The 14,054-nt window shown below is 35.6% G+C and overlaps 1 protein-coding gene across 3 annotated transcripts; it reads left to right on the top strand.

Annotated features, from left to right (window-relative positions):
* Positions 1-3,760: 3,760 nt before the first annotated feature.
* LOC138324857 (E3 ubiquitin-protein ligase parkin-like) lies at positions 3,761-13,603 on the top strand. Of its 3 annotated transcripts, none has more exons than XM_069270070.1 (12): positions 3,771-3,793; positions 4,299-4,580; positions 5,208-5,334; positions 5,870-5,982; positions 6,316-6,405; positions 7,323-7,438; positions 8,149-8,285; positions 9,311-9,372; positions 9,657-9,791; positions 10,689-10,772; positions 11,115-11,232; positions 11,461-13,603. In XM_069270070.1, the coding sequence occupies exons 2-12, from the start codon at positions 4,329-4,331 to the stop codon at positions 11,562-11,564; spliced, it is 1,338 nt and encodes a 445-aa protein (XP_069126171.1). In that variant the 5' UTR covers positions 3,771-3,793; positions 4,299-4,328; the 3' UTR covers positions 11,565-13,603. The 3 variants fall into 3 exon arrangements, with proteins under 3 accessions (XP_069126161.1, XP_069126171.1, XP_069126180.1); XM_069270079.1 differs by having other exon boundaries at positions 3,776-3,793; positions 4,302-4,580; XM_069270060.1 differs by having other exon boundaries at positions 3,761-4,580.
* The last annotated feature ends 451 nt before the right edge of the window (positions 13,604-14,054 follow it).

The following is a 14,054-nucleotide window of genomic DNA, read 5'->3' as shown; positions in this document are numbered from 1 at the left end:
AAACTTCAATTATCAAAATCCAAGATGACGTCCTGTTGGCCATCTTGTTGACTGATCAATCCCAAAATGCAATATGCACAACTAGGGCACAAGGGAAAAAACCATGAAGTTTGAATATGATCCCTTCAGTACTTTCTGAAAAATCGTGATAAAAAAACCTGAACTATCAAAATACAAGATGGCGGCCTGGCGGCCATCTTGTTGACAGATTGGTCCCAAAATGCAATATGCGTAACTAAGGCCCTAGGGGAACATGCATATGAAATTTGAGAAAGATCCCTTCAGTACTCTCTAAGATATAGCAATAACAAGAATTGTTAATGGACAGAAGGACGGATGACGGACCACAGACAAAAAGCTATTTGAATAGCCCACCATCTGATGATGGTGGGATGAATATGTATTATGCACACTCTAGATAAGAAATTATATCCACATTTAAAAAATGTTCATATATGAAACTATTATATATTCCTTGGCAACATTACCTGAATTATTCTACATGTATTTATCTATTTTATAGTTAACAAGAACTTTCAGAATTCATATAACCAATAAACCAGCCCTTTTAACACCATCAGTTTTCATTAACTATATATATTTAACATGAAATAAAATCCTTACTGATTTTCCTTTAATCCATTCTGTTGCCAGGGAACTAGAAGCAATGGCTGACCCACATCCAAATGTCTTGAATTTAGCATCCACAATTTTCCCGTCATCATCCACCTTTATCTGTGTGAAGAATGTACACTATGAGTACAAAACTATTGAAACAAGAAAATTCAGCAAACAGAATATATACTTAGAGTACTTACTAAATGTTTAATGGAACCCGATAGCCAACAAATTTGACTGCATTTCCCTATTTATCTGTGTTGGCTACGTTAATTTCATTCTGTTCTATCAAGGGTTATTTCCCTTCGTTTCACTCTGTCAGTAATTATAATGATTAATCAAATTCATTAATTTGTATACAATACTGTATACTGTATACTACAAATCTAACAGTTTACAACACATACTCTATCAAAATAACAATCTAATTAAAATTAATTAGATTAGATTACAAGAGAGATTATATTTTTTTATGAAGGACAAAGGTCATAATGTAGAACATAGCAAACAACTTTTGTATATGTGCAGAACACCCTGAAACAACACAAAAACAACAAAAAATACCCACAAAAATACATTACAAATCTGATTATGCTTTGTACCAATGGGTCCAATGAAGATTCTGTTCATGTTTAAAAGAAAACTTCTCATAATTAAGTTTTTTTTTCATTCAGCTACATTACATACAACATAAAAAGATAAGTCATATCATAAGGTGTTACCAGGTACCTACTTGAAGCTTCATAACATCCCCACATGCTGGGGCACCAACAAGACCTGTACCAACATTAACATCTTTCTTGTCCAGGGAACCCACATTTCTTGGGTTTTCATAATGGTCAATCACCTGCAAAACAAATCACTGAATACAAGTTTACAAGTATTTATAACTTACTTAATTCAGTTTCACATATACAAAATTGTAAAGAAATGGATAGCTATCCTGGACCCAGTTTCATGAACATTAAATATTCCTTAAACTTAAGGAATCCCTTAAGTTCCATAACTTAAAATTCTCCATAGGAAAGCATTACAGATTTTAAGGAAGCGCTCCTTAACTTTAGATTTTCCATTAACTTCTGTAATGCTTTGAATTTTGGGTCAATTTGGCATCTTCTATGAGCATTACTTTTACTAAAACTATTATATTTTTTTATCAAATGTTGAAAAGGAGATCGGTTTATATATACAAAACATCTTGCACATGTATTATTAGCAGTGTAGCAGTTTTAATTGTACAAAGTAATACAGTCACCTTTTAGCTTAAAGCAAGGGGGGAATTCCTTTTAGCTCAGTCGGTAGAGCGGCGGACCAGTAAGTCCTGGGTCATGGGTTCAAGTGTGGCTTGTGGCACCCGCCCTGTTAGTGTTACATTTGGTGCCGTGACCAGAATTCAAACCTGGGTTGTCACAGCACCAAATGTAACAGGGTAGTAGTGTGCCACCTCAAACATAGACCTTTTCTTATTAAAATATTTCTAAAAAGACAATATATACTGGCAAGCGACCACTTCTCGTCGAGTACCAATTCTGGCCGTGCATGATCACAGACAAATTTTGAGATATGTTTTTGTGGAAATCAGCATAGTAGTGTCTTCTTTCAGAAGAAGGCTTTATTGACAAAAGTTGCATGGAAATTGTATAGATACAGATCCGATTGCTGAGAATTGGTACTCGGTGAGAACTGGTCGCCCGACATTAGAGATGACAGCAATTGGAACTTTTCTGAGAATGACTCATATCTTTTCAGGATTGTTAGGTCAAGTAGAAAATCAATGCCATATAAATCTTTAAAATTTTTCGCCAAATTGCATATTTTTTTTAAGAATCAATATAAATATATATAGACTATAATAAGGGCGCAGGGCACGCACTTCTAAGGTAACAGATACACGAAAATATTGGAAAAAACACAATCTTCAAAATTCAATCCTACACACTGACAGCTTCAGTTTGCCGCCGCCATTTTTTCATATATATGGGGAGGTTGTGCGTTGCTCCGGTACTGCTCTCCCCAGTAAATAGATATTTAACTAATGCAAATGTATAACGGGGGTAATTAAACATTTTTTAATTATTTTTTTTAAAATAATAATAATACTTTATTTATTAAAAGCTATAGAATGCAGTCAAAATATCCACCAAGGCGAAGATGAGCACAAGGAATCATGACGTCACATAACGTCAAAAAATGGCGCGAAATCATAGGATTTTGCATACGCGGCACTCCAGGCCTTGAATGGACACAGAGAAATTCGAACCTGTGAGTTCATTTCTTTGAGTTTTTGCTAGACAATTATTACATCTTATACTTCTATAGTTTAAAGTGTGTTCTTTTATTTCTAAATTATCATATGTCTTCTACATGAAATAGAAAATAAAATAAACAAGTAGAGCTTCGCTCTTTCTATGCTGTACATGATTCATATTAAAACATCTGACTGTGCCCTTTAAGGCCTTGTCTTCAGTCATATTATACCATATGAGTTCCACGATAAACAAAAATGATACTGTTATTTACATCTGTGTTGTCGCCCCTGTTCTATTAGATTATGAAACAAATTATGTCTCATCCTGCACACACAGTACAGACTAAATTAAAATACGCTTAATCAAAAATGGCTTGCATTAGATATTTTCGTGAAACGAATCATGTTTATAATTTGTCTCTATCTACAAATGTGATATTGCATAATTGTGTTATATTGAACAGAAAATCATTACACAGTTTAGAAGGTCATGATCCATGGGAACGATCATGCTTAAACAATATCGATGATAACAAAACAGTTCGATTGGATTTGCTTGATAAACATTTACATTCTTGTGATAAAAAGCCACCGGTGATGAAAGCTTGGAATCGAAGAAAGGTTTCAGCACACGGGATGTAGAACGCAGAAGAGCCATCTCACATGTTTTTGTTTTCTTCTCCTGGTAGAATCACTCACTTCCGGTTTAGAAGCTGCAAAGTAAATCTGGAGATTAAGCCTAAATTAGAATAACCAAATAGTTATAATTTGGTCTTCTTACAACTATCGGTGTGCAATCTTATGTTTTTTTGTGTATGGTTCTTTCCCTTTGAAATAATTTACAATATCACCGCGTATGTATACATTAAGTGAGGGAGAAATCATTTTGCAACTTCCGGATGAGTAAAGATAGGGCATACGTAAAAGGTCAGCTAAACTGTAAATGACAGCTACTTTTCTATCAATGTATTTATGATGTAATGATATTTTTAACAAATAGATGTTCTCAAAACGAAAGAAAAGTATCATAATTTAAAAGTCGATTTAAAACTAAAGCAAAGCTATTTTACATGTGTTTTAAGTAAGTCATTGTGTAAAATAATAGGAAAAAGAAAGTAAGCATAAAAACGTAAATTACGTTGTAGATATGACTCGGAAACACTCGTAAATATGTTCATGGATAATGCATGCAAGTGATGAATTCAGTTCTTTGTTTTTTTTATAAATGTTTCTCCTTTCTTTCAAAAATAATTAAAAGATAAATTAAAATAAGAGATTTAGATACACGTATATAGTCTATCTAGTACTATAGATGTACTATCTAAATCTCAGTTTAATCTCTGATAAAATATACAGAATATGATTTATGTAGCTAGGTTATCTTATAAAAACACCATTATGTAAACACATGGCTATGATACAAATTATGTAGCAGCTAGACTGCACACTGAGATGGACAACAATGTTGCCGAGAACACGCATTGAGCCTGTTGGACTGTTGTTTAGCACTTTAAGGAATAGGACTGGTCTTCAGATGTCCTCTATTCTCCTCAATGTGAAGTTTAGTTCCTCATGCTCCTGTAGTGTAGAGGCAGACATTGAATCAAGTATTCTTGATGTGAAATCAATCCTGTCTGAAAAACTACAAATTCCTACCGAGGAAATACAGATTATTCTCGCAGGAAGAATCTTGGATGATAAATCAACTATCAAGGTAATATAATACTTGTACTGTAAAACATAGTTTTAAAGTAGCAAATATAAACCTCTGGGGACCAACAAATTTACACTTCATCATGCATGCATAGTTTGTTATATCATAAAAATCATATAGGAATGTTAACGGAGAATGAATAGTACTTTGTTTTAACTATGAATTTGTAGTAAGTGTGTTTGTTATATACATATTTTACAGTACATGTATAATGTTTCTAATAGACCAAATTCAAGTATGGATTTGATCAATTTAGATAAGATTCTCTATTACAAATGTCATAGGGTTAAATGTATATCGTTCATTTGTCTGTGTTGTGTATTCGTTACATTGCTGTCTACAGGGAATGTGTCCTGTTTACCTGTGTGTCTATTTATAGTTCTTCCATGTGTGTCCTGGCCCCGATTTCTCGAAACTTAAGTGCGGACTTAAGTCAAAACTTTAAGTTTTCCTCCTTATGTAACTTGTATGAAATTTATGACTTACAGTCATTTTTTGACTGAAGTTTGTTTCGAGAAGTCGGGGCACGGTGTTCTGTCAGTCATACATTTAATGGATAACATCCTTATGGTACTGTTTCCCACATTGCCTGATCATGTAAGCATATATCTCAATTCTGTATTTCAGGATCTCTGTATAAGTAACTGTTCAGTTCTACATGCCTTCACACAGAAACCACCACAGTTGGACATAAAAGTGGGAGAAATCTCAGCAAGTGGTGCAACAAGTGTAACACATACTGGAGTTAAGAATGGTAAGATTATAAAACTGACTCAAATAGGATTACTGAAATATGTTGTTAAAGTAGTCTTAAAAAGGATAAGTGAATGTTGAGGTTAAAAACTGACTCAAACAGGGTTAGTGAAATATGAGGTTAAAACTGACTCAAATAGGGTTAGTGGAAGATGAGGTTAAAGCTGACTCAAATAGGGTAAGTGAAAGTTGAGGTAAAATTGACTCAAACAAGTTAAGTAAAAGATGAGGTTAAAACAGACTCAAATAAGGTTAGTAAAAGATGAGATTAAATAAACTCTTACAGGGTTAGCAAAAGTTGAGGTTAAAACAGACTCAAACAGGTAAGCAAAAGTTGAGGTTAAAACAGACTCAAACAGGTTAGCAAAAGTTGAGGTTAAAACAGACTCATATAGGTTAGCAAAAAGCTGGGGTTGAAACAGACTTAAACAGGATTAGTGTTTTACTAGCATAAAGGTATACATTACTAATTAATAACTATTAGAATTCAATTGGTGTATACTTTTAATTCTATCTGATGTTTCTGCCTTGACCAGGAGAACCTAACTACCAGTACTTTGTCTACTGTAAAGATTGTGAGTGTCTGCGTCCAGGAAAGCTGAGGGTCCGGTGTTTATCGTGTAGGAGTGGACACATCGTCCTGTCCAGGGTAAGACTGTTACATTCACTTACTGTAAGTATGAAAGTCATTACCAATTTACCAGACATTGTTTCAAGTTCATCATTTGTTTGCACTTGATCTGTTGTTTTCCACCTTGATTCTGCCTCATCTCTAATGTTCACATTTACTTCTTCAATATTTTTATGGTCCCATCCATGTTTGTCCTATAATACTTTGGACCATGGAGGAATGGGTGTTCAAGTGTTACAGATATTTTCTACTTTGTGAATCAGATACCTGTACAAGAAGTAATCTTCTTACATATGTCTTATTTTTACCTGTAAGTTTATGCTGAGGAAAAATCGTTTGATGTTTTCACAGGATCCTGATAACTTTGATGATGTATTAAAACGAGGGCGTATCCTAGGAGAATGTAAAAGTGAACAGTGTGATGGACAGGAAAGGGAAGTGGTGAGTATAAAATAGTCTAACAAATAACAAACAAATACAAAAACAGACAGGCAAACAGACAGACAACTGTAACAAAGTGAAGCGTTGAGTATAGATTAGAAGAGTGTAACAAATTAAATGTATGAACAGACAGGAAGGAAGTCAAACTGACAGTCAGATTCACAGACACAGGGTTTTTACATAGTGTAAAATCTGTATTGTTATTAATCTTATTATACACATGTTTGCCATTGGCTTTTAATATTTCATCAAAACTTGTGGATTTCAGTAGATTTCTGAACGAAAAAAATACTGGTCAAAAATGTTTGACAAGTTACGGCACATATAACTTTTAAAATCATTTATAGACAATCATTCCCAGAATGTGTGATGTAGATGCATGGTACATTCATGTGTTACCAACATAATACAGAGTCAATACTTCTTTTAGAACTTCATTTCCCAAACACTGAGCTCTTCAGGGTGTTGTCTTATGACTATATTTTTTGTAGTAATTTAGCATGCACATCAGAGAATATTTTGATATTTGTCAAAGAAACTACTGGTATCTAACATAAAAATCTATGCCCTGGATTATCATTTGTTCTGCTAGGGCGGTATAACACCATATGGACCTCAATAAAGATTCATAATTGATATAAGGCCAAAAAAAATAATAAGTCTGTTTAGACTGACCCCAATATTTTACCCCCGACCTTAATTTTTCCCCCACTTTTCGACGAAAAAAAAATTAAAATTCTGGATTTCGATCTCAGACTCCGGCTCAGGCCATTACTTAAGAATCCTCCCGACTTACCTTCCCTATTTTTTTTGCCAATGTAACCCTAAACAGACATATTTTTTTTGGCTTATATGTCAAGTTTCAAAATAACATCAACTGAACATTCATTAACATAAAACACCTATTTGTATTTCAGAATTTTTACTTCAAATGTACAGGACACCAAAGCGAAGAGGGAGAAACTGCTGCAGTGTTAAAACATGTTCGTCCAAACAGGAAACGCAGAACTTGTGTCGTGTGCTCAGAAATAGAGTGAGTTCTTGGTATTGGATGTAGATATCTCAATTTTGAGATGATAATGCATCTGTAGAACAGGTAAAAATACACACGATTCCTGTCTAGTGTCCTCATCAGGAATTGAATCTGGGTCTCCAGTGTAAAAAAATCTATGGCTCTACTGACTGAGCCAAAGAAGCATGCTCCGTCAGCTGAGTGACAGAGACCGTATTTAACACTATGTACAAGCCACACTGATCGGTTCCTTTTACATATCATTACAGTATGAATGTTCTCACCTTTTGGTGACTGTTCACATCAAACAGTTCTGCCAAAATATGACATCAGAATCGATATCGCTAGATTGTGGGACTAATCATACTTATAAGCCACATGATTTTCACTACCTGTATTGTTGATATCCAAGTGAATGATACAGGCACTGTGAGATCTTTTGTTTGAAATGAAGATACACAATTTATGTATGAAAATGTAGATGTATTTTACTAAAAGACTTGATAATAAAATAGAAAAGGTCTACTTGCTGAGCGACGGAATATTGCTGGTAGCATATAGAAAATGCAACATTCACTTGATGAATTGTAACAGGTCTGAAATGAAATTTTGATCAGCAGTGTGTTTTAAAGTACATGACAAGTACATGACATAGATGTGACAAACCACTTTTTTTTATTTCATTACGGATGTTGTGCTATACCAATTTACTGTTCTTCACATACATACAGATCTCCTATCATGGTGTTCCCATGTGAACGGCGCCACATTATCTGTCTGGACTGCTTCAAATCCTATGGTGTTGTGAGGCTGAATGAGAGGAATTTCACCGAGGATGAGGAAATAGGCTACAGTTTACCATGTCCAGGTAAAATAAAGCATCCTGTAGGTCTATGATGATGTGTATGTGATAATTTTACTCAGATTGTCTTAAAAAACTCCTATTACGAGTGTGGAAGGCCAAACAAAACTTAACTTACCTACCTCAGGAATGTATATGCCTTTTATCATGAAATATGAAATGTATACAATGTATAGTGTAACCCAGATCTGTCCTGCCCCATCCTTTCCAGTCCTGCCCCATCCTTTCCAGTCCTGTCCCATCCTTTCCGGTCCTACCCCATCCTTTCCAGTCCTGCCCCATCCTTTCCAGTCCTGTCCCATACTTTTCAGTCCTGCCCCATCCTTTCCAGTCCTGCCCCATCCTTTCCTGTCCTACCCCATCCTTTCCAGTCCTGCCCCATCCTTTCCAGTCCTGCCCCATCCTTTCCAGTCATGTCCTATTATGGAATGTTTATGTCCTAGATATTTCTATATTCCTTTCTTTCTTGTCTTCTGCATCATCTGAGAGGTGGGAAACCCTACAACAAGTACCTCAAATAACTATCTAACCTTTGGTAAAATACTTTTGTTGTGTTTTATGTAGCAGTCGTTTCCGAAAGCTCGGAACATTCAGTCTGTCTTAAAAGTCACATTTATATCAATTTGGATATATCATGGTTTTATTAAAATCTTTTCTGATCTCCTTACCATGCAATGACCTAGTGGTTAAGGTTCCTGAACATTCAGCCACCAGCTCTCTAACTCTGGTTTGCATGTTCAAACCATGAAAGCAGTTCTTAGGCACTGACTTCACTATAGTTCAATGTACATTATCCAAATTATCCAGCTACCTCTTCAGCCAAATGAACGATTCAAAAATGACCCTGGCTGCTAATAAGATGTTTGACAAAATAAACCAAGTGATATCTCTCGAAACTCCAGCCTCAGCACCCCACTCCCTCTTCCTACCCACTACCACCATTGCCAACTTCATTGCCAATCCATGCCAACCACTATGGTACAGAAGATGAATATTGACATTAACATATTGATACTGGTTTACATTCACAGTTGGGTGTCCGGAATCCCTGCTAGAAGATGGTCATCATTTCTATCTTTTAGGGACTGACCAGGTATCATTTTTCTACTAATTTTCCTCAATTGTTATTGTTCTAATATTATCATTATAATTTATCCACCATCATCCAATTCTCTGTCACCTTTAATGTATTCCTAATGCCAACTCACATGTGGAAATTATACGATTCTTTAAAAAAAGCTGCCTTTATGAATTTTACTATATACAATAAATGAAATCAATCATTGAAAAGATGTAATTGCTACAGTAAATATTCTGTTTTGTATTGACAACTTAGTATGAGCGTTACAATGATGTACTATTGTATTGATGACCCAGTATGAGCGTTACAAGAACTTTGCCACAGAGGAATATGTACTACAGAATGGAGGCATGCTCTGTCCAGCTGTCGGCTGTGGATCAGGATTTATCTTGTCCGAGGCATCTCGAAAGGTTACCTGTCCAACTTGTCAGGTAAGATATCAATTTATATAAGTCTATTATATCAAAAAAAACATCAGTCTTTGAAGTGCATACTGAAGTACAAAATGGCCAAGTACGTAAGCTGGTTGACATTTTCCCAATATATAGCTTTCCACTGCTTATTATGTTCCAGGCTGTTCGGATAGTTGAATCATAAAGCTCTGACTTAATTGTTTGTATCTTATGTCTTACTAACATCTATGGTCAGATGTGTAAGTTTTGGTGACAGAAAAAAGCATGAGTTCATGGAGAAAAACCATTATTTAGGAACTGCCCCACTAAGTCTTCAAACTAATAACCCAGTGGTTGAGGACAACTGGAAGGTTGTCAGATACCTGAACCATTTGATCATTACTGTATATTGATGCCCCTCCCAATTTCTGTGTATCCTACACTGTATTTATGAGTCTGTGGTTTTTCTCCAGAAACTCCAGCATATATACCTTACTGCCAAACCACACACAATTGAATTATGGTTTTAAATTTGATGTCTATCAAAAAGCACAGGGGGCCAACTCAATGAAAATGGATGATGTCATACATTTTTTGTATTTGGTGGATGGACTGATGAGTATATATGACAGTCAAGTGATTTTTTTGAGAAAATATGAAATTTGAAAAATTGTTTAAAAAATCGGGATATTTACATTTTTTTATAAAATATATTTACTATAAAATATCCCGATTTTTTTAATAATTTTTCAAATTTCATATTTTCTCAAAAAAAATCACATGACTGTCATATATACTCATCAGTTCATCCACCAAATACAAAAAATGTATGACAACATCCATTTTCATTGAGTTGGCCCCCTGTGTCAAAAAGCATTAATTCAAAGAAGCAGTGAACTAAAAACTGAATTAAGAGAGAAAATTTTGTCTGTGTAGTATGCCTTCTGTGGAGAGTGTAAGGTCGAGTACCACGAGGACCCAGACTGTCAGGCTGTGATGCCACAAGAGGCTTCTTCACAGGTGAGATAAAACTATAACCATGTCACGTAATGCTTGGCCTAAAATGACTTGAACAGTCCATAAGAAAAAAAGAAAGATAGAAATAGGCATGATCTTTAATTTGATTTTGTTTTAATTTCATATTAGTTTTTGCATAAAAAGACTTTACCAAAATAAAACAAAAACAAAACCTTTTATCACTTTTGTTGTCTGCAACTGATAATTTATTGTGATCTTATAAATTCAAACTCTAGCATCGATTCTCTTCGTTTCTTATTCTATCTATTTAATATGTTCTGGTGGCTGTCGATATATTCATTTGTGTATATGTATTAATTTGTGAACATGTATTTATATGAACAGAACTTGAACGTGAGTGAAGAACAGGAGATGAGAGCCAGGTGGGACCTGGAATCGCTGGAGACGATTGGTCGTATTTCTAAACCTTGTCCAAACTGTAAAACAAAAACAGAAAAAGCAGGTATTCATCAAATGTCAAACCAACAACCTAATGCTGTAAATGTACAAATATTAGTGGTTATCATATTTTAGCACATTCAAACTATAAACTTTGCAAAATAATATTAATGTCAAAATAGAGCACAGGAATTATCGCTAACTTGCTAAAATAATGATGTTCGTAGTTTACTGTATATAGTTTTAAAGCAGTTTCTTGGTATACTTACCAAGTATTTGTTGATTTTGACAGGTGGCTGTATGCATATGTCTTGTTCTCGGTGTTATTTTGAGTGGTGCTGGATGTGTGAAAAAGAATGGACAAGAGACTGCCAAGGCAACCATTGGTTTGGATGACAAAAGACACCAGACGTCTTTTTGTCTCCTATGTATCTGCTAACGTCCTTGATACTCTAGGGGTTACTGTCTTTGTGGTTATATCCCTGGAATATGTCATAGCAAAACTGAAGGCAACAGGTGATTGAACCTTTGATGTACATCAAAAGGATTGAATAACGGTATACTGTGGTTGACTGTGTGACTTTCAAGGTGGGCTTTGTACAATAATCTTCAAAGGAAGTTTTTACAGGCCTGTGATTGGTCAGTATTTTTTTCCTGGAGTAACTCCAGTTTTGCCATGACATATACCAGGGTTGGATATAACGTCAGTGTTAATAACCCCAGGCCCTGGAATATCCAGAATGATCTGTTCAGTACCGAGTTGAGTCCTTTGTATCTCTATATTAATTGTGCAGTGGGTATGTTAGATCCTGTCGGGATCAATGCCTTCGGATAAAACTGGGATCCCAGTCATTTCACTTACTTTTAGCATTCCCTATCCCGAAATTATCCCAGGTAGTATAGATCTCATGCCATAGCTGCATATCGGGTTACTGGTCCACATGGATTACTCCCTTCAAAGGAAAGGGAACATCTAACGATCACCAACACTTTATGACGTCATAACACTTATGAAGTCACACTATAACCACCCTAGCTACCATCCTTCACTACCATGATGGCTGACCATACATGTACCCACTGCGCCCGTACATTTAAACACCCCAGTAGCCTACACCGCGACATTAGAACCTCACATAAGGACCAGTCACCTGCTCCAGATGTGGCAACATTTACCGGAGAATGGTTTACTTACGGGCCAACAGATGCAACTCACTCCCCAACAATGTAACTTCTGCCAGCACACCTAATCCCCACATCGAAGAGCCCCAACAAGGGACTAGGTTTAACAGCTCCACCGACCTGCTGGCTAGCCCATGGCACATTCCACTCAACTGTGACACTAGCCACACATATCACCACCCAACGCAGGTTTTATCTGCCAGTGCCAGGGTGCCTTGGACACATTCCTAAAGGGACTAGAGGAACAACTGCCAACCCCATCCTTCCCACCAATGGAAAGAACATCTATAGTCTATCAGTCCAACCACATCAATACGGATGATGGCCTTCCACTATCAGCACCTCTACGCCCTCCCACCACAAGTCCGGATGAGCAATCCAATAGAGCGTATGCATCCCTTGTCAATACCATAAGGACTTTTGTCAATTAAGCATTATTTAAACAGCTTGATGCAAACATACAATCTAAAGACCTTTGTTTACTTATACCTAAGTTCAACAAACATCACTAAATTTATCCATGCTCTTGAGTGTTTCTTTTTAAAAAAAAAAAATGAAGATTTCATAGTTTGTCATAATACAAACCCAATCCAGAATACACTCTGGTCTATTTTTGGACACTTTACCAATTATTTTGGCAACGTTCCAACAGAACTTGCATCCGACCACCGGCTACCGGCTACATACCACCGGCTACTGCTGCCGGCTACTTACCGGCTACTTTACGGCTTCCGGCTGCCGGCTATGGCTACTACTACCATTGGGTATATATAGGAACACTTCATAATACAAATTATGTCCAATAACCAGCAGCTTGCCAGTGAAAACGGACTGCAGCCCAACCAGTCACTCAAACCTAAGGTTTAGAAACTAGTTTAAAAGTATCTCTGTTAAAAAACAATGTGCATTAAAATACCAATATAGCATGTATCATCTTTATTAAGATATGTAGTATGTGATTTTTCATGATTTAAATCTACCCCTCACAAAAATTAAGTACATTGCACTATAAAATGATTTCAGTGTAAAATAAATATTTGAACATTTATCTATTCGTGGCTTGCTAATACTGAAATATATACATGAATATTGTAATTTATGAAAGTTTTGTTTCATTACCAGGTATACTTGTTTTAACACATGTTTTTACTTTGTGTAGATTGATTTATTTACTATAGTCATTTCAAAATCAGGAATACTGTGATGATGCCAGCAGCTGTTATGTTAAACAAAATAAAATCATCTGAAGAATGTGATAGTCTAATATTGTATTACATGGATTGATGTTTGTTTTGTTTAGAAAAAAAATTCAATTATTCAATGGCCATTATTGGGTCCTAGCCATGGTTCTGACCCACATACTATATATAGGTTATCTAAAGATCCAATGAACCTAATCTAATTAAAATTCCACATCGTTTTATAGAGAATCTGACAACATCCCAGTAGGGGTCATGTTCTGATGACCTTTTTGATTGTCTAATCAAATGATTGCTTTCATAATCTTAACAGTAAATTTTAGGGGACAAAATAGTTTCCAGAATTGTTTTATACCCCCCGAAGTTAGGGGTGGGGGTGTATACTGGAATTGGGTTGTCCTTCTGTAGACATAACATTGTCCGGCGAACTACTCCTAAACTGCTGGACAGATTTTAATAAAATTAGGTACACAGAACCCCGACATAGGGGAAGTTGAGTTAACTA

Source organism: Argopecten irradians, chromosome 1 (genome assembly GCF_041381155.1).
Source record: "Argopecten irradians isolate NY chromosome 1, Ai_NY, whole genome shotgun sequence".
NCBI lineage: Eukaryota > Metazoa > Mollusca > Bivalvia > Pectinida > Pectinidae > Argopecten > Argopecten irradians.
Note: the sequence above shows the minus strand (reverse complement) of the source record. Positions and strands in the feature narration are given on the sequence as shown.